General features: G+C 33.2%; 1 protein-coding gene across 4 annotated transcripts in view; it reads right to left on the bottom strand.

The window, feature by feature from the left end:
• LOC133205958 (muscle M-line assembly protein unc-89-like) overlaps window positions 1-7797 on the bottom strand; it is a 38804-nt gene extending 31007 nt beyond the window's left edge. For 3 of the 4 annotated variants that reach the window (XM_061341861.1, XM_061341859.1, XM_061341864.1), the window contains exons 1-3: window positions 7722-7793; window positions 5349-5476; window positions 2937-3012 (exon numbers count right to left, since the gene is read on the bottom strand). In XM_061341861.1, the coding sequence (XP_061197845.1) occupies window positions 2937-3012; window positions 5349-5459 (187 nt within the window). In that variant the 5' untranslated portion in view covers window positions 5460-5476; window positions 7722-7793. Of the gene's footprint in view, window positions 1-2936; window positions 3013-5348; window positions 5477-7721 lie in introns of all 4 variants that reach the window. The other variant, XM_061341863.1, reaches the window with a different exon arrangement.
• Between the last annotated feature and the right edge of the window lie 12760 nt (window positions 7798-20557).

Below are 20557 nucleotides of genomic sequence, written 5' to 3'. Positions count from 1 at the left end.
TGTCTATAACTTGGATACATTCTATATAACTGGACCTGCTGAAGTCATCATTTCTATGACAAATATTACTACTTACCAGCTTTCAGATTATGATCATGTAAGGACAATAGAATACAGCTATAGAATACATCTAAGAGACTGAGGCTATTAATAGAATTGGACTGGACCAAGGCAGGATGATTTTCGTGAGTGGAACCCGGGATGCATCAAAAATAAAACAAAATATTAATTGCATCGCCTGCAATGTATAACCCTTATAATCAACTAATTTTAGGACAAATTTGAGACAGAAATTTATTTTTAAGTAAAAGTGGTGGCTAACATCTGAAAACAACTCTGTATGAATCTCTCCTTTTGAATCCTTTTTGACTTTTCATTAACCATTATTCTAATATTTTGATGGCAAAAGATGGAATGTGAAAGAAGGTGCAAAGATATTACAAAACTGGTGTATTATACTTGAAATACGTGTGTGGAAACACTCCGCATGGGGTAGTAAATATTTAAGCTAAACAACAGATTAAAAAGTTCCAAAAAGTCAAAACAAGTCATTCTTCTCACAAATAGCCTAGTATTAAGACAGGGGTGATGTGTTTTGTTACTTTGACAAAGGAGGGTAAACACTTAATATCTAAAAATGTGCCTTAATACCAGCCATTCAAAGTCCACAAAGCACTGTGTCCAAACATTACGACATGACCCCAAACGTCATCCATTCAAGCAGTCGGCTTGCATCACGTTCCCTACTCCATAATTCACAAGGAGCTTAAGTTAAATCATCATAAATGGAAAGCTATCTAAGCAATTTAGGGAATACATGTTGAAGGTCAGTAGTATGTACAAGTGTAGTGGACTATGGGCCAGAACAAACATACCACCAATCACTAACATAACTCTTAATGAGAAAGACAAACATTGTACAAAGTCATCAACTCCAATACCCTACAGAAAAAAAAATGTTCAAATTTTGATTGATTCAACTTAATTGTTCTAGAAGATAACAAAACATTGAATCATCATATAGGAGATTGAACACATTGCCTTGGTGCAATATTCCAATACGACTCTGTTGTAATGCAAACTCCAAATTGACATCAGTGGTACAATTGTTTATAATCCTCTGTTATTACATATACATATCTTCATATATACATATATATGTGCCTGTACAATCATACATCATGAAATTTATGGGCAGACAGGGCAGTCCAATTTAATTTTTGAATGAAATAACACTGATAAAAAAAAATGACTCATTGTAGAGTAAATATCAAACAAGAGGCCCATGGGCCACATCACTCACCTGAGCACATTGGCTAGGAGAAAAAAAGCAAAAATCAGTTCAGTATTGAAAAATTTACAGGGGGGAGGGGGGAAATTTTAAACTACCTGATGATGCTTTCATATCAATAAAACAAATGGCTTTGCTATCCTTGAGCAGAAGAATTTTTCCCATACATTCATTTGTAAAAATTTGATCCTCCATTGTGCCCCCACCCTACCCCTGGGGGCCCTGATTTGAACAAACTTGTATCTACACTACCTGAGAATGCTTCCATTTAAATATGACCAGTCATGACTTTGCTGATCTTGAGAGGAAGATTTTTAAAGTTTTTTCTATATACTTTTATGAAAAACTTTGATCCCCCATTGTGGACCCATACTATCCCCCCCGGGGGGGGGGGGGGGGGGGGGGGGGGTTGTCATGATTTGAACAAACTTGAATCTACACTACCTGAGGATGCTTCCATATAAATATGACCAATCATGGCTTTACTGTTCTTAAGAAGAAGATTTTTAAAGATATTTTCCTATATATATCTATGTAGAACTTTGATCCCCCATTGTCGCCCCACCCTACCCCCGGGGGTCATGATTTGAACAAACTTGAATCTACACCACCTGAGGATGTTTCCACATAAGTTTCATCTTTCCTGGTCCAGTGGTTCTTGAGAAGAAGATTTTTAAATGATGCCATTATTTTTTCACTAATTCCTAATTATCTCCCCTTGAAAGAGGGCGTGGCCCTTCATTTGAACAAACTTGAATTCCCTTCACCCAAGGAAACTTTGTGGCAAGTTTGGTTGAATTTGGCCCAGTGGTTCTTGAGAAGAAGTCGAAAATGTGAAAAGTTTACAGACGGACAGACGGACGGACGGACGACGGACAAAAAGTGATCAGAAAAGCTCACTTGAGCCTTCGGCTCAGGTGAGCTAAAAACTGCAGAAGTGGACAGTGTCTTTATTATTGTACATCCACAACTAATCAAAGATCCCATACAAAGTAAAACCAACACTTATTTACAATAAAATAAAGTTTTAAAAAAACAATTTAACTGAAAAGAGATGGTATAGTAAATGACAATCAGAATTGCTAACAGGTGTGAAATGCTGGCAACCTCACTTAATGGAGTGGTATAACAAATGACCAACAAGACTTGTGTCAAATTTTACACATCTTCTAATTCTTTTACCTTGACATTTTAACACTTACAAATGATCTCTAACAGTAATCAGCATAAAAAACAACACCTGGTAGGTAGCTTAATGAGATTCTTTATGATAAAAAAATTGCAAAGTTTAAGTTTATAGTGCAAACTTTTGGGAAATCCCAAATTTTTGCAAAACAAATAATGCTCAGAATGCTGGACTATTTACTAATAATATGTTTGTTTCTTCTGTCAGTAATTTGTATTAAAGCGATGGTCATTCACATACAACAGAGTGAAGAAGAACAGTGGATAAAAATAATACGATTTTCTTTGTCAACTAACTAACAGCCGTGCTAAAAAATGCACTGTAATCTAGATAAATGATGATTATCAAGATGTGCCATGATTCTCTTTGAGTGATGATGAAGATCTTTACAATATAATGGAATAGCTAGAAAATGAACCACTACTAATTAACCATGTAAATACGAGTGTATAGGCCTACCTTTATCCCTCTGTCTAAGCTGTCGCAGGGCCAGTCGAATCTGTTTCTTTTCATCATAATCATTTGTTTCATTCAACTAAAAAATTACAGAATCGTGTCATTCAAAAAATGAAATTTAATGAAACACGACAAGACTTAAACTTAATACAAATTTTGTAATCACTCCAAGACTTTTTCTCATAGAATAAAAAGATAGCCCCAGTAAAACTGTCTAAATTCTTCTGCAGGAATATTGTGGGTCTTAGTTTGCTAAAAAGAGATTTTTTCAGAGGTAATATGTTGTATGTACCTCTAATATTTCAAGCATAAGAGTGTCTTTGATATGACAAAAATAACAAACTATGACAAGCCTTATTCAGATTCTCTTCAGCAATGACAAAATTCTTTTTGGGGTTCAGCCAGAAATAAAACCTCATAGTGAGAAGATCTATATTCAACCTGACAACAATCTTATTGATTTCATCTTCGATCATTTTTACAGAAGTAAAACCTTGCCAAATCAATATAATCAATAATAATGATATTTAATCAGCTGTAAGGTGTTTGATGAGGATAAAAGATGATCTGTGATTGATATTTATGAATGTGCTGTGTACACAGAGTCACAGAACTGTTCTTCGTCCTCTCAGATCCTCTTGATCAGACGCTGAGGCAAGATAAATAAAAATATTCCCTGTAAATTATCATTAATTAACAGAGAATCATTTCAAGTAAACATCTAAGTAGGGGATCCCTCTATGGTCTACTTTTACCTATAGATTCACTATAACCCCCAATCCTACCTGAGTGCTGACGGACATGGTAGAATTTATTTTCCCACAAAGATCCAGGAGATCTACACTGTGTCGCCTATGAAATTCCCGAGGATACATGGTGGTCAGGAGAATATAGCCCAATCAACAAGTGTAGAAAGAGACACTCCGATTTATATAGATATAATTATCCAGAGTCCCACAAATTAAACAGTCAAGGCTGAAGGTTTTCAAAGACATTTAAAACACTCAATTTTATTTTCGATTCAGTTTCAATTCCCTATGTCCTAGTTTTATCTCTTAATAATTACTGTACATATTTTTTAAATGACCCCATATTAAGATCCCGAAAAGGGATTTTAATAATCCCATTAAAATTCCTGATCTCTTCTTTCTTCTTCCCTTCTGTTGACTCTGATTTGTTCTGTCTGTGTATAGAGAGAGAAGCTTAGGAACAATTACTGTTTAAACATGTATTTCAATTTTACCATGTGCTCTGTCCATGATGACCAGGTCTTAATGGGTACTTTGAAAAAGTTATAGATAAAGTGTACTTATTTTTCTAAAGAATATTCAATCTGTGATTAAAATTTCTATCCTCTTAGACTTTTAAAGTGTGAAGTTCCAAGTTTGCATTTCAAAACACATTCAATTGAGCAGAAAAGACCCCTGTTTGTCCTTTTTCGTGATTTAAATTTCAGGAATCCTCTTTCCCTTTTAACATTGACCTTCTATGTGTTTGTCCTTTCATATATTTCTACTATTAAACATTAGTATGATGATTCTTGAATAGAATCACATGTATGTATATTGTGAAAATGCTAATTTTACAATTGTATTCAAAATAGATGTTTAATTCCCAGTTGATTCAATATGCAACTTATGCAAGAGCATCTAGAGCATGTTCTACAATTTCTAAAATGGAGCAGACTACTGACAAATAAGTTGATGATACAAGATATCTCTAGTTATCTACAATCTTGTTTAAAGTCAATATTTCACAAATTCTATGGTCAATACAATGACCTTGTTTGCAAACACAATCTAATGCAATTTTTGACAAAACATAAGGGCATATTTTAGAGATTGAACTGGTCCTATGCCTTTCACTGTATAATCTGAATAAGAACTGCAAACTCCATTTGGACATATTTTGAATGGATACATTTTCAAAATTGCTAGAGTAGAAAATGGAGAAAAAAGGGGATTGACATGATTTTTTTTTAGGATTTCCCCTTGAATTCAACGTTTTTAAAGGAATTTTTGCAAAACTAAAAAAAATTATGATTTTTTAAAGAAATTTTAGGGGTGCTGGACAGTCTGTTTATTTTTAGGTTGAATGTTCAGTGACATCCTTCATATAAATTGTTAGGCCATTATTTCACAATGAACTGTCACAGTCTATGGATTTTTCCATTTATCCAATCATAACAAGGAACACATAGCAGGTGTGACCAGTCAACAGGGGATGCTAACTCCCCTATGGAACCTAATCCAATCTCTGTTTTCAGAGTTCATTGTTGGCTCTGTTCACAATGTATTGTTTAAATGGTCTTTTGAGCATGATCACTGTTATCTTCATATTTCATATTCAATTATTGCTAATTTTACAACACTCTAGTTAAATATTTCATTAATCTGGTTCTGGGAAGACAGTTACCAGTTTTCTGAGCTCCGGGATGTCCTGAATCGACTGAAGATTCCGGATTTTCTCTGTCACTTCTGAGGAGTCACACTCCCTTCCACACAGAGGAGGAGAGCACCGCCCCATGTCCAGTATGTTTACTTCTGAAAACACACACAAAACATCATCAGAGTAACTTTTATTATCTTAAACTGAATCTGAAAATCCATTTGTCAATTAATGAACAGAAGACAGTGTGATAAATAGTTGTTTTTCTTTCATGTCATACTGACAGAACTGGGATGTAATACACATTAAATTTTTTAAAAAACTTACTATGAAATATTTCAGCTAAAAGATACCATAGTAATTACTTTTAATCTATCACAATCCTGACCTAACGAGGCTAATTGCCTGCATTTTTCAAACATACTCTCTTCAAATTTGCCTGATCTTGACAAATGACTACAAATACATCACTCTGTTTGGAGAATTTTTATTCTTAACAGAAAATGTGGCAAAAATTACATCCAATAGTTACAAGTCCTTGTTTTCAGATAGATTCATATAAAATGTAAATGAATCTTCTTGGAATGATAAATGCATCAATTACTTAATATAGCATACATACTGAGAATGATATTAAACTAGGGGAGTCTGAAATCAACCTCTGTGACAGTAATTCCCTTTGTAATTAGGAATCACAAATTGTATTAAAATCATTATTGATTTAAGCATTGTTCAATATTGACATTTTTCATATTTCTAATGACAGAAGCAAAACCTTTTTTTACAAGATTAAATTAGTCCCTTAGACAGCTGTTATGAGTGTATCAAAAATGCAAATCACAGCAAAAACAGGCAGAACTTGATTCAATTTAATTTTTTTTTTACTATAATATTAACTCTATCATATTTAAGAAAAAAAAGAAAAGAAATTTATCCAAAAAACTTCTCATAAATTTTTTTTTTTTTTGATCAATTTTTTTCAGTATGTGTTTCCATAAAAATAAAGTCATCACCCTAGCCATATTGGACAATGTAATTAATCCAAGATTGAGTTCTTTCTATCCATAAATGTCTGAGATATTGAGGAGTTCATTTCAGTAAGATGACAGGACTCCCCGTTTGCTGTCAGAAATAGTCTTTAATAATCTCCCATCTGATGTTCCAAAATTTTTACTCTAACTTCTATGAAACCTATAATTAGAACCATGACCTCCTAAGGTTTGAAAGCCGTTGACATGTGTACCCTTTTTGATGGGTTTTATCGGTTTTTATTACACTAGTTATGAGGCAATTTAATGAGGGTATATTAAGGAACTTTAATAAAGCTTCTAGATTTTATGGCATCATAAAGTAAATAAGGAGAAAATGAAGTGTTTACCAGATTAGACAGCAAACTGTATCAAGTAAAAATTTTAACTTCAAAGATGTAATATTTACACATTGTATAGATTAGACGACACTGAATCCCCATTTTTTAAAAGATTTATGATGACACCATGTGTTACACGATCTCAGATAGATACAAATGGTAAATCGGACTTTTATTACAAGTACAGTTCATTTCATACTTTGCATCATTTTTATCAGTGTATTTACATAGCCATCCAGATATGGCAAAAACACATTAATCAAGTGAAAATATTAAATATATATTTTTTTATGTAAATAACTTGAATCTGTCAGAAGAACACAACATGATGAAAATCCAAACGAAAATTAAAAAAGACATTCAGTTCCAAAAGGAATTACACTAATAATATTTCTATTTTTTACCTTTTAAGAGAACCATAATGTTCTATCCTATTTTAATTAAACAATGTTTAATAATGAAGAACAATTAGTCATGTACCTAACTTAAATTGGGCAAATTGGGACTTCTGTGCAAAACAAATGTATATACAAAAGATTAAAATTAGTAACTGCTTAATCATTGAATGCACACGTGTGTATCCTGTGTTTGATTGAACAGTGATGTTTTTGAGTGGGTTTAGGTCGTAAACTTTGTTATCTCTGATGTCGGATTTGTATGATTTGTGATTATCTCCCTTGTCCAAAAGACAATACACTTCATCAGTATATACCAAAGTGTGGCAAGTCTGATTGGGTGCCAGGAATTTAATACATCAGTAAAATACAGTCAGTGCTGGAAAATTAAATGGCCACCCGTCACATAAAAGAGTACGCTAAATTGATTTAAGGCAATGAAATGAGATCACAAAAGGACTCCTGCAAGGAAGACATTTAATTCACACTAGGTACAATTTCAAATTCAATTTGACATCCTAAGACGTCATAATTGCGATTGAAAAATTGTAATATACAAATTCAGGACAACCTGTCATTCAAAGTTAATTATCAGAAAAAAAAAAGTAAGATTTGATTAAAAGAAAATTCATTTACCCTGCTTTTTCTCTCTTAAGCTCCGAATTTTATCTCGGATTTTTCTCCGCTCTGTGAAGTCTGTACACCTCCTCAACTACAAATGTAAAAAAATAAATTCATTTCATGCCAACAAACAGACATATAAACTGGTGTTTACATTGAGGGATAATTAGATGACAAAACGGAACAATACAAAGAAACAATCCCTAACCCTATGTTGATTTGTGTAGGTGACATATCAATCATCAATACCTATTGTCTATTAACATTTTAAATATACAAAAATCGAACATATCTTAAATACCGTAAATGTCTCACTCTTTTGAATTATGTAATTTAAAAAACTTGTTGATAATACCAAGGATAAAAGAGAGCTGCCCACACAGATAGACCTATCCTATAAGTAATTTACAAGGCATCAAGGTTACTAATCATTTTACCTTAAAGTAGGCAATTAGTTCATTATGGTTCCTCTAAATTATTTAAGAAATCTCCTAACAATCAAACCACTCCATTTCTATTTAATTCATTATATTCAGATCTATAGACTATATTTATATACTAGTATCTTAAATTTGTACATGTATTCAGAGATAATTAAACTAAACACTATCCAGCATTATTTCTTTTTTCCCTTTTCTTTTTCTTTTTTTTAATTTTGTTTATTATTATTATTATTATTATTTTTTTTTTGATAAAGAGAACGTTTAATCAGACAATAAATAAAACCTTCTATGTCTGCTTGGTCACAACAGATTGAGAATTTGATCAAAGGTGTAAGAGTTATCCCACCTTCATTACTCTTTCAATGTTTACAAACAATGACTATGAATTCTCACCCCCACACCCCCATTTGCCTGTTTTGATAAATTTATATTTCATTTTTTTTACAAAACATTTTATATAGTGTACTATGCATTAATTCATTCATTGAAAAGGAAATAAATATATTAGCAATTGCTTCCTCTTATATACTTTGCATACATTGCACTGAGAGCAATTCACATGTTGTCAAGGGTTCATACTTTATAGATAACGATGACTGATCATAAAAAAATTGTGCCCCCCCCCCCCCCAAAAAAAAACTCGGACTAAATAACTGCACTCAAGCACTGAAAAGATTTGTATTTCAAAATTTTCATTTAAAATTCTTGTACTGGTAATAGTACAAAAACAAAAATAACATATTTTTATGACATATATCCTCCCATGAAAGTTATCTTGTTTAATTTTTTGTAATCTTTACATAACATTGTTATATGATCCGAACAAGACAAAACTCCTCTGAATACTGTGAACTTGGTTAATTTTTTTCTTGACATGGAGTCATCATACTCTCTCTGGTTAAAAGCAATTGTGGCAGGTATGGGCTTATAGTACTGTACTCTTCCTGCTGTATAAAGTTATGCCCTCGACAGAAAATTTATTTTCAGAAACTCTAACCTTGACCTTACAAAAAAGCTTAAAAATGACCTTAGTTCAGATTCAGGCCATACCTCTGTGTGCCAAGCATAAACTTCTGACATTTATATTTTCTCTTATAAGAACATGGTCTACACAAGAATTTGAGACTATTCTAGCAAAATTACATCTCTGTCTTCAGAAATCTTTGAGCTTCTTATGTTTTTTCTTTTACAAGTTATAACCCTAGCAAGAAACTTCCACTTTAGAACATTGTGACCTTGATCTTGTTGAGCCACACTCTAGTCAATCAACCTTTATGTCTACTAAGAGCTTTCTAATTACAAGTATATCTCTGTTTCTCTATTATAAAGTACGGTCAACATGAGAAACAAAAAGATGACTGCAAACTTATACAGACAGACTTGAAGGTTCCTATTCACCCCCTCCCTCCCCAACAATTTGTGAAAGGAAAGCAATACAGCAAATCTCCACCTCATCCTGGAGGTTCCTAAGCTCTGTTGTCAATTCTGTCCCGTCCTGTCCTTCTGGCCCTTGAGACAAACTTCTGACAATGACCACAGAAGCATCACTACTTTGTCCAGGTTCAGACACACTCCTGGTCACTCTGGGAGCTGTCACAGGATTAACAGACTGGTCCACTTTAGACCTTTCTCTTGATCGAGATGATCTTTGCCGCAGTTTCTCTTTCTGTTCTTTGGTAACTTTTGAAGATGAATTGCTCAGTCCTGACTCGGTAAAAGTTCCATCAGTCCCATTTGTCAACGAATCACATATGCACACTCCCCTTTCATCTTTTGCTTCATTATCTTTTTCCTCAGAAAGGTCCTCATTCCCAAGATCATTACGTCGTTGCTTTGAACCACTTATTTTTTTAAAAGACCTTTCCCCGGACCTGTTTCTTGGTTTTTCTGTTTTTTTCTGCTCAATTCCAGCACTCCTACCAGTTGACAGAAACACCTCTTTCCTAGATTCCACCCTATCTGACTTTGCTGAATCTGTTTTTAACACATCTTTGCTGTTTTTCAGTGCATTTTGAGTCCTGAGTCGGTTTTCCTGGATTCTTTGTCTTAGCTTTTGCTGTCTGTCAGAGTCTGTGATGGTCACTGGTACTGAGGGTTCCAATGAATGATAGCACACACTCCTGTAAGTGTCCTTCATGTTATCATTGTCTGCCATTGTCAAAATTTTAAAGAAAAATTCATTACTTTTTAATGAACACAAAATAACGAACACTGCTTCTGAGGTATTAAAGATGTAAATAAGGCAGTGAAGTGAAAAACAACAGAGGGCTGTCTATTGCAAAAGCTGTTGAGGTCTAAAAGTATGATGTATATAAGTAGGATTAATTCTTTTAACGAGGTAACGATGTGCTTCTTGGAGCATTACAATTGCATAATCTTGTTTCAGCATATTCTTGTGCAGCTGATGTGCTAATTGTTCTATCCTTTTAAAGGATTTCCATTCTTTAACATCGATTGTTCATTTAACCGAGCTTGATATCATCACTGCTTCTAAACTCAATATTCAGGAGCTTCTATCTGAAAAGAGAATGATGAATATGTCAATTTATATCTATACAAACCTACTTTAATTGAGGATTTTATGCACTGTAAATATTCAAGCCATCCTAATTCAGGCCTAGATTTCAAAATCATTAAATATTTCATATCATTACCCTTTCTATTTAGGAGCATTAAGATACAAAAAAAAAACCCTCTGGATATATTTAAATGAGATGGAAAAAAAATTAAATGCAATGACAATTGACATCAGGGCAGTAAAAATCTTGGTGCTGAACAGTAAAAAAATGAAATAAATCTTTCTTCAAACAGGGTAACATTAGAGAGAGTCAGTAATATATAGAGCTGTGGTATTAACATTAGAGAGAGTCAGTAGTATATAGAGCTGTGGTAATTGTGATGTCATACATGAGTAGCAAAAAAGGGATAGTGGCAAGACCGATTAAATATTGACAGGAAGGGTAAAAGTAGAGAGCAAAAAATTGACTTCAGAAAATATAAAATTATAGAATATACATATCAGCATCAATCATTCTATCATAATGAGTTTAGTTTAAAAGGCAAAGAACACAAAATCCTGTATTTTTCCTAAGAAGATATGAAAGTAAAATTTCATTTAAAACATTGCATTCCTTATTTCAGATATTACAAGATGATATAACAGTATGATTTATATTAATACATAAAAAAGGTGTTAGAACCTTCATAAAAATGTAAAATTTGATACGATAGTCTTTTACTTTTAAGTTAAACGTAATTTTAAAATATGTACTGTAAATGTAGGCATATAATCCTACTGAAAAGAAAATAAAAACAGTGCAGAAATGGTGCATCTAAATGTAAAACTTTAGTTTAGGAAGAACAAAGTCCTGATAAAACGAAGTGTTGTATGTACAACAGACAGCCATAACAAGAGCAATCAAACCTTTTAAACAAGATAGAACAAGTGTTTTATCACTATCACAAGACATAAGAACATGGTAGATAGAACTGACTGTGTCCTAAACAAGACAGATAACAGTAACGTACACTGATCAGAGGTTAATGATGAATTAACGAGCAGTAAATGAACCGTTACATTGCTATCCTAAATCTCAGGACCAACACCATTGCTATACACAAAATAGTATTCTTTGAAAGTTTTTCACAAAAAGGTATTCATTTACAGTACATTTGTATAGATTTTAAAAATATTTTAACACAGAAAATTTTATTTTCTAAAAAAATAAGCAAAAACATGCTTAAAGTTACAAAAAAAATGTCAAGTCAAAGATAACTTTGAATATGTTTTTGTAATATTGAAAGCAATATCTAATCCTTCATCTCAGTACATCCAATATTCCCTACTATCTTGTTATTGACAGTTATAATCCAAAGGTCTTATTTGGTATCTACAGAGTTTAATAGATGACCTTTTAAGGTTTGAAAGTCATAGAAGGGGCATGATGGATGAATAGAAAGAAATCTCAGTATCATTTTTCTGTCTCCTCAATGTAAATTCATAACCCAGAGGAAACCCCATATTATCTCCCTTTATAGTGACGGATGGGGTGGAAAAGTTTCACACCTTTGTAACATCCCAACAGAAAACAGCTGATTAATCATGTTTACAAAAGAACGGGTCTATTACATGTTGTCCGTCAGTAGTTGAACTTTGAGTTTAAAGGCTATAATCCAAAAATCGCACTAATAATGAAATTTTTTCAGTATTCCTAAATAAACATCTTGTCTACATTATGACAAACAAAATCTCATATTTCATCTGAGGATAAAAACATGGTTTAAATGACAGTTTGTGACAACAATATAAATAGGTTTCATTCAAAACAATTTTTTTTTTGTCATACAATGCCCCTATCCAAGGAAAATTTCTATAGTGGCAAAGTCCTATCTAACCCATGACCTCTAAGCGTGACCTTGACCTCATATTTGAACAATCAATTAGACAATAATCCATAAATAGCATGAGACATTTTGATACTGATGTTGAATTGAATATATTGTTTCTGCCAACTCTTGTCTTTCCTCTAGAATAACTCATGTTGAAAAACTACATTTATGCATGAAAAATATTCCAATTCTAACTTCATTAACAAGACAATGTATAATACAACAAAATTTCATAATAAAACCTAGTTTCCATGTCAAGTCAAGAGAAATCAAACATTATGGCTGATATATTTATATTTACCAACTGTTAAGAGCCTATAATGTCCCACCTCAAGAGAAGACAAGGACGTCAATTTAGGCAACATTCAAAGCAGCGCAATAAAGTAAGTGTCTCGTCTATTGAAGTTTTATCAGAAGTAGAAGCAAACAGTCTCAGAGAGACTTCAAGAGGCCATACACCACTATGCTGCTACCAACAGTCATTCAGAATTGCATAACAATCTGAGCATGCTGTCCATTTCTGCACAGGGCTGGTGATCTTTCACATAGGATCTGCATACCATGTTATAATCTTCCGAATCATTCTTTATTCCTCTTGATCGCTGTGTTTAGGCAATTTAGCTTGACATTTGCACATTCTGTTAGTAAATCTCCCCCTTATTGCCTTTTATCAATCAATAAGTTTTATATTACCTTAATATTGAAAGCTATTCAGTGACATCCTAGCTGCCAAATTATCGATAGAGAATGCACAACTTGTATATCATGCACATAGGAAGTCAAAGCTTTTATTCTTTGTCTTTCAAGTGCATGTCTTTAGATCCCTAGACTAATCACTCTAATCCATTAATCCTGTATTAAGCGACTTAACTTGGAGTAATATCACATGCATTTTCTCATGCGGCTCACATGTATTTTGGCCACTAACTGCATGTTGACACTTCTTTGTCCTGTGTATGACATAGAGAGCTTGTATGGTGAACTCCGAATGATACCATTTACCTAAACCGTCTCAAACAATGGCCTTCATTCACAAAAAGTCAGAATCAAGTTTAAAATCACCTGTATCGTATTATAGGAGTTGCACCCAGTGTTTAAGATAAAGTAATTGTGCTATGAAATGGACCGTCGTTAGATGGAGAGATAGACTAGTGGGTGATTAAATTTAGAATGATGGACTCTCAATACACCTATTTACCTAAAGAAAACATTTAGTCATCAGTCTGATATTTTAATCTAACAAATCATATTGGAATACTTGAAAAAAAAAATTTAAATGTGCTTTAAGCCATTTGTTATCAAGAACACAAAGGCAAAAAGTTTCACTATGAAACTTATAAAATAGGCCCTAAAACACTCTTAATATTTAAATTCTAATTTAGTGGGTTTGAGACAATTAAAGGACTTCCTGACCCTTTAACAAAATACGTGTATGTGTCCTTAACATAAATATTAACTGCTAGCGCTGCTTTAATTCCAAACAGTACTGAACTCACTGAAATAATTCGACACTTTCCAAAATGATAAACATTACCTGCTGCCTTAATTCTCTGAGAAACTGACTAGGAGAGTGGTCATTGTTTATGTTTGTACATACCTGGCTACAGGTGTGATTCTCCAAACGAAGTCTGAGGTCCTCCAGTTATGACATTATATCTCCTATATAATTGTCATCTAACTCAGCCGGCAGATAAAACTCTGGAAGAGAGGGAAACAAAGTCATGTTATCTGGGACCGCTGAAGAAGTCAAGAGATACCTGTACCTCATGCAGGTGGTCACCAGTACACACTGACTGTTTACCTGTGATATTGCCCCTGGGGTCTTTGTTTTAACAATAGCTATTACAAGGTAAAGGTGTGGATACAAAAAAAAATCAACGAAAGATGGAACTTGACACGAAAACATCATTTTAATCAGACAATACACACTATACGGCTAGGATGTAATAAAATTCTATCAAATTGATTCTTCTTTGAACAGTTGCGGTCCCAGCGTGTGTCAGAATAATTGATTATTCATGAGATTCTGGTCCAACAATAACTCCAGCTAAAAAATGAAATCAGGATCAGGCAGGTAAATTACATTAAATATTCATTTCTGACAATTAAATTACTATGGCGTTGTTCTTATGAGATTTGTTACACTGACTATTACTATCTAAGTACACCTATGGTATTGTTGACCCCTAGGCAAGCAATTGTTAGCTTATCCATTATAAGTGCATTAGTGCTTACCTGACACTACCCTGGGGTAGGGTGGACGCTAGGTCAGACTCGGCCCTCATGCTTCGCTCATGTGAAGTGTGAAGTGGACAAATGTTAAAATCTCCACCCTACATTAGAACAACAGAGACTATATTCATGATGTGACAAGTTAAAAGAAGAAGTTTACAGCAAGCTCACAGTTAAGAGGAAGGAGTTTACAGAGAATATGACACCATTAAGATTATATATCAGAGTCTACACCTAGTACACTCACGGAGTTAGTACTTAAATAAACATATACATCTATCACCAAGAAAGTTCAGCATAATCATTTAATATCTGTTTCAGATTAAAAATATGCAGATGTTGATGTGTAAGTCAACTGCATTATACATTATCTTGATGTATTATACAGTGACACACTACCTACATATTTCCTTTATGCACTTTATGTATAAGTGCACTAATTTATACAAGTTTGTCAAAATTAATGATCAAAAAAGCTATACAAACATAGCACCCACTTGTTCCTTAAGAGTCTTGAATTAAAGGCTTTCAGATTTCAAAAAGTTCTTTTGTTGATTTGAAATGTACATTGATGTATTTACATTCTCTACAGTACACTCTCTGAATGCAATGTCCGTCATGTCCTATATAGCTACAATGTGATTCAATCCTGCTTATTTTAATTTCTCTCTATATTTTGTATGCATAGAACAATTCACAAGTAAACATATATTACTGAGTCAACACACCTGCCGCGTGATATAAAACAGATGTAGGTGTCCGATTTTAAAGTACTTTCAGGTGAAACATAATTCAGTGCACTATTTTCAGCGCGTAAATGATACATTTTACTCTTTGCTGGTTATTGCCAACATAATGACTGACCTTATGAATTCATTGTTGCTTATTTCATACAATTTCAAAATATTCACCTTCTAACTCTGCATAATTTACTTTGATATTATCATAAATTTGATGAAATAAAATATAATAATAATAAAATAATGAATTGTGTGTTGTTATACATGTATATTCTTTTCTATTGAAAAAAAAGCATGGAAAAATAAGATGCGTAGGAATGATTGAACTCATATACATGTCCACTTCTACAATCAGTTTGATAAAAACTCATTCTTACATAAAATATAACAGATGTCTATGTACGTGTAATATCAATAGATATCTGATTCCATATTGACTGCAAATATTTCTAAAATTATGTTCTACCTACATACCAAGACTGCTATGTGCAAAACCAGCAGTACATTTTTTTGTTAAAAATATATTTAAAATATAATATGATGATACAACTTCAATCACACTGGTAATTTCATAAAATCCCAAAACTCTGTACACACAAATAAACTGTGTGTGCTTACAACTGCTGGTACTTTAACACATTTCTATGTACTCAGTTGATCACAAGTGTGTGCTAGATGTGGATTCCGAACTTGAATATGAGAATATCCAAGAGGCATCCACACCCAATAAATTATAAACAAATGATGCCAAGAAATTGAGTTACCCAAAAAGTATTTTATATATCAAAATTATATCTACAGAGTAGGGTGGTGTAACATTTTGGTGTACTTTATATGTCACTGCCTGTTATACTACAGTTTTCCCCTTAATGTTCATCAACCCTGTATTCATTCATATAAAATTTTGTCTTGAAGCTGATGATTTTCCTAGAGAAATCTATTTAATAATTAAAGTACATTCAATTTCAGAATATCTTTTATGGCAAAATTTGACAGAAGTGGCCTTTTATAATGGATTATAGTCATTTAATTATCCCAATGTGAGTTATTTCTCCCATCATCATGTTAAGGAACCTTAAGAATACCATTTATACATGTGTATTTCAGCTTTCATTGTTTTTTCATTATTTGTTCCATTATCAAAATGCAATTCATTTTTGAAATGTGAAGCTGAGTATCTTTTAATTTAAAAAAAAATCCAAGCTCTCACATATTAACAACATTTTAAAATGTTTTTCAAATAATTCTCAACCAAAAAAAAAAAAAAATTCATTCCCTCATACATTGTTCATAAACATTTTTTACAATAAAAAATGAATATAAATATGCTAGTGCAAATGTACATATATGCACATTATTTACTGACAGGTTCAGTGCATAGACAAACCAATACAATTAATGCATTGCTGAAATAAATATGCACTGCATGATCCCTCTCCAGATCTCAGAAATCATTAGCTATACAGATCAGTATGAAAAAGTTAATCTACCTGCAGTTGATCATCTTTCTCCAACAATGGACACTTTCCTAAGTCACCAAATGCTCGCCTGTGCAAAGAAAAGTCTACATTACATAAAAAGAATGAATGTCATATAGAAATATCACGATCACTATAACAAGGAAATATTCAAAGCACAATATTACTTAAGTAATCAAAACTCCCATTCAGAGCTATGTTATTTCCTCTAGTTCAACAATACACCTACTTATTAATTAGACTATAGCTATTTAAAAACTTCACAATGAAACAAGATCAAATATTTGTTTATTCATGTCTATCAAGACATTTTCTGCTTTATTGTCAAATTTTCATGGGTCAGCACTGTTGATTGAACTGAATGGAACAGATTTCCACCTTAATCTACGTGCTGAGATTAAATTACGTGTTGTCATTATGCATAATGGTGAACAATACACTGGGATAAGCAAGTGTTCCGTATGGAACCATTCACTTTGGCAATGACTTATGCAAGTACAGTCTTGAATTATAAAAAAGCATTAGGCTTAATTTGTTTTAGCACCAATCTGTCTTTTGGATCAGGCAGTGATATGATCTGCTCTTGCACATCACCCTCGTTTATCAGTATCATTTAAACTCCACCAGGTTACCTGTTATCTCAATTACCTACAGCAAAGTTCTCTTTTGAATAATTCAAACAGAATTTGATTTTCTCTTCACACTTTGCATATGTTTAAACCTTATAACAAACAAATATATCACATACATGGAAATTAATTCACTAGAATTCATTAATTTTGCAAGAGGTAATGATAATAAAAACCAATCAAATTAGAGTGTTCTGTGTGTCATTGAGAACAAGTCAGAGCTACACCTGCTTGATCAAAAGAGAAAAATGACCAAATATTGTTTATAATATACTAAATACAGCTGTGAAAATAAACTACAAGAAAGTGATCAACAATTTAGTGGTAGTTTTTTTTTTTTTTTTTTTTTTTTTTTTTTTTAATGATCTCCCACTTATGTAGCGAATGGATGAACAAAGTTTGCAAAATTACATAAAAAACACCACATACTGTGGAATCATCATTGTTCGTGGGGGACCAATGTTCGTGGATTTCGTGGGTCACCCTTACACACGAACTTACATCCCCCACGAACGTTTATTTTGTAAATCTATTGATTCATTGAAACCCCCTATAAACGAGTAACCCACGAAATTATGTCCCCACGAACAAGCAAAATTTTGCTTGCCCACGAACATTGACCCCCACGAATTAAAATGATTCCACAGTAATGACCATGCACTAAGACTGTCACTTTTTACTATAAATTATAACTTTTTATAAATAAAGCATCATCGAGTCATAAGACACAGAATATAACACACCTGAACCTGAAGATGATTGTATTTGTCAATCATTTAAAAGAAATACAGCAGTCAGAACAGAATCTGTGTGGTCTGGATATTTTTTTTCCTGGGCAAAGAGCACCCTTTTTTCAACAGCATGTGAACAGTTAGCCCATTCATCTCTCTTGTCTGTCTGCTGTGACTCACGACAAAAGATCTAACCATAGTCCTGCTGAAGCATGCTGCTGGCGGGTATTAGTTTCAATGCACTATGCTGCAAACAGCTCATTTTCAGAGAGGTTTCCTTCATTCTAAAAATAAATAATGAATTCAAACATTTAACAATTAATAAATTATGACTTTTTAGTGTTCTTTTCAAAAACAAAAAGAGGCCCAGTGGCCTAGAATCACTCCTCTGATAGATTGTACAACCCTATCACTTCTATTTTAAGCTTCTTTGTACCCTATATATTTTGATAAAGTCTTAAAATTCCAAAAGTAGGTCACTGTCCAAAAGTAGGTCACGGTGATCTATTTTCTAGTCTAATCAATAAAGCCCCCCCCCCCCATCCATGCAACCCCTCACCCTGGGGCGATAAATTACACAATTTTGGAAGAGGCACCCTTGATCATCACAACCATGCACCTAGTTTATCTGCTTTATATACAGGGGGAGAGAAGAAGATTTTTAAAAAAATTAATACATTTTCACTATTTGATCAATAGAGCCCTGCCCTAACACCAAAACCCCTGACCCAGGAGCCAAGATATTCACAATTTTGGAAGAGGCACCCTTGCCCATCATTTATCTGCTAAATGCCTAAGAATAGAGAAGACGATTTTCAAAGAAATAATGCATTTACACTAAATAATCAATAGAACCCCTTTCCCACAGAACCCCTCATCCTTGGGCCATAAATTTCAAAATTTTGCAAGAGGCACCCTTGCTCATCATAACCATACACCTAGTTTATCTGCTTTATATACAGGAGGAGAGAAAAAGATTTTTTAAAGAATTTATGCATTTTCACTATATGATCATTAGAGCCCCATCCTTACTCCAGAACCCCTGACCCTGGGGCCACGAATTTCATAATTTTGGTAGAGAACTCAATGCTTATTACAATCATGCCAACAGTTTGAATGCTTGATGTCCAGGAGTAAAGAAAAAGATTTTTAAAGATTGCCCTAATTTTGATGGTTTTGGCCCCACCCCTAAGGCCCCAGCAGGACAGGGACCATGAAATTCATAATTTTTGTTCCCCTTCACTCATAAATGTTCTATGCCAAAATTGTTTGAAATTGGTTCAGCGGTTGAAGAGAAGAAGCTGAAAATGTTCAAATTAACGCATGATGCACAACGCATGTCACACGATGACATATGAAAACAGATAGGACACTGTGACCTACTTTTGAGTCAACATGATATAAGGTCCTAAGATGCATCAACTGACAAGATTTGATGATCCTAGTCCTTATAGTGGGCAAAATGTCAAGTTTTAACAAAACATAATTTTAAGTCAACTTTGAAGTGACCTTGAGACCATGCCCTTTGCCTCAGGGTGATGCCTTGAACAATTTTTAATCTACAAAATATCCGCATCCTTATGTGTAAGTTTGGTGAAAATCTGACCAGTGGTTCTTGAGAATTTTTAGCAACCACAATTTTTGTTTTTTTCCCACTAATTATCTCCCCTTATTTAAAGGTCACATCTCTATTTTTAATAAAAATGGGAGCCCTTGGGCCAAGGATACTCCGTAAAAAATTTGACAAAAATTGGGCAAGGGTTTCTTAAGATATGGTCCATATATTCCAAAAGCACACCACACAAATGACCATAGCATTAGCTCTTTAAGCCTTTCACTCTGAAGAGCTAACAAACCTAAATCTTTATTACAGTAATAAAAAAAAATTATAAGTGCATACAGTCATGAGTAAATATGAGGAACAATATATCATACATGCAAAATAAAAATACCAATCAATGATATGCTTATAATAAATAGAATGTTTACTCCTCCATGGTCCCATTTCTTATGTTTCCAGAGGTCAATGATTCCTCTGCTCAATTAATATTCGTAATATATAATTTGGACTTTTAAGCTAGACTACTGTTCATTACCTTCATATTTCATATAAAGGAATAATACAAAATCCTTGACTTTGCTGTGAACATTTCCATTTATAATTAACATTATGAGCAGTTTATATTCAGACCCATTGACTTTTAAAAGT

The sequence above is a fragment of the Saccostrea echinata genome, unplaced genomic scaffold (genome assembly GCF_033153115.1).
Source record: "Saccostrea echinata isolate AGI-Se365-2 ecotype Australia unplaced genomic scaffold, CSIRO_AGI_Sech_v1 ptg000054l, whole genome shotgun sequence".
NCBI lineage: Eukaryota > Metazoa > Mollusca > Bivalvia > Ostreida > Ostreidae > Saccostrea > Saccostrea echinata.
Note: the sequence above shows the minus strand (reverse complement) of the source record. Positions and strands in the feature narration are given on the sequence as shown.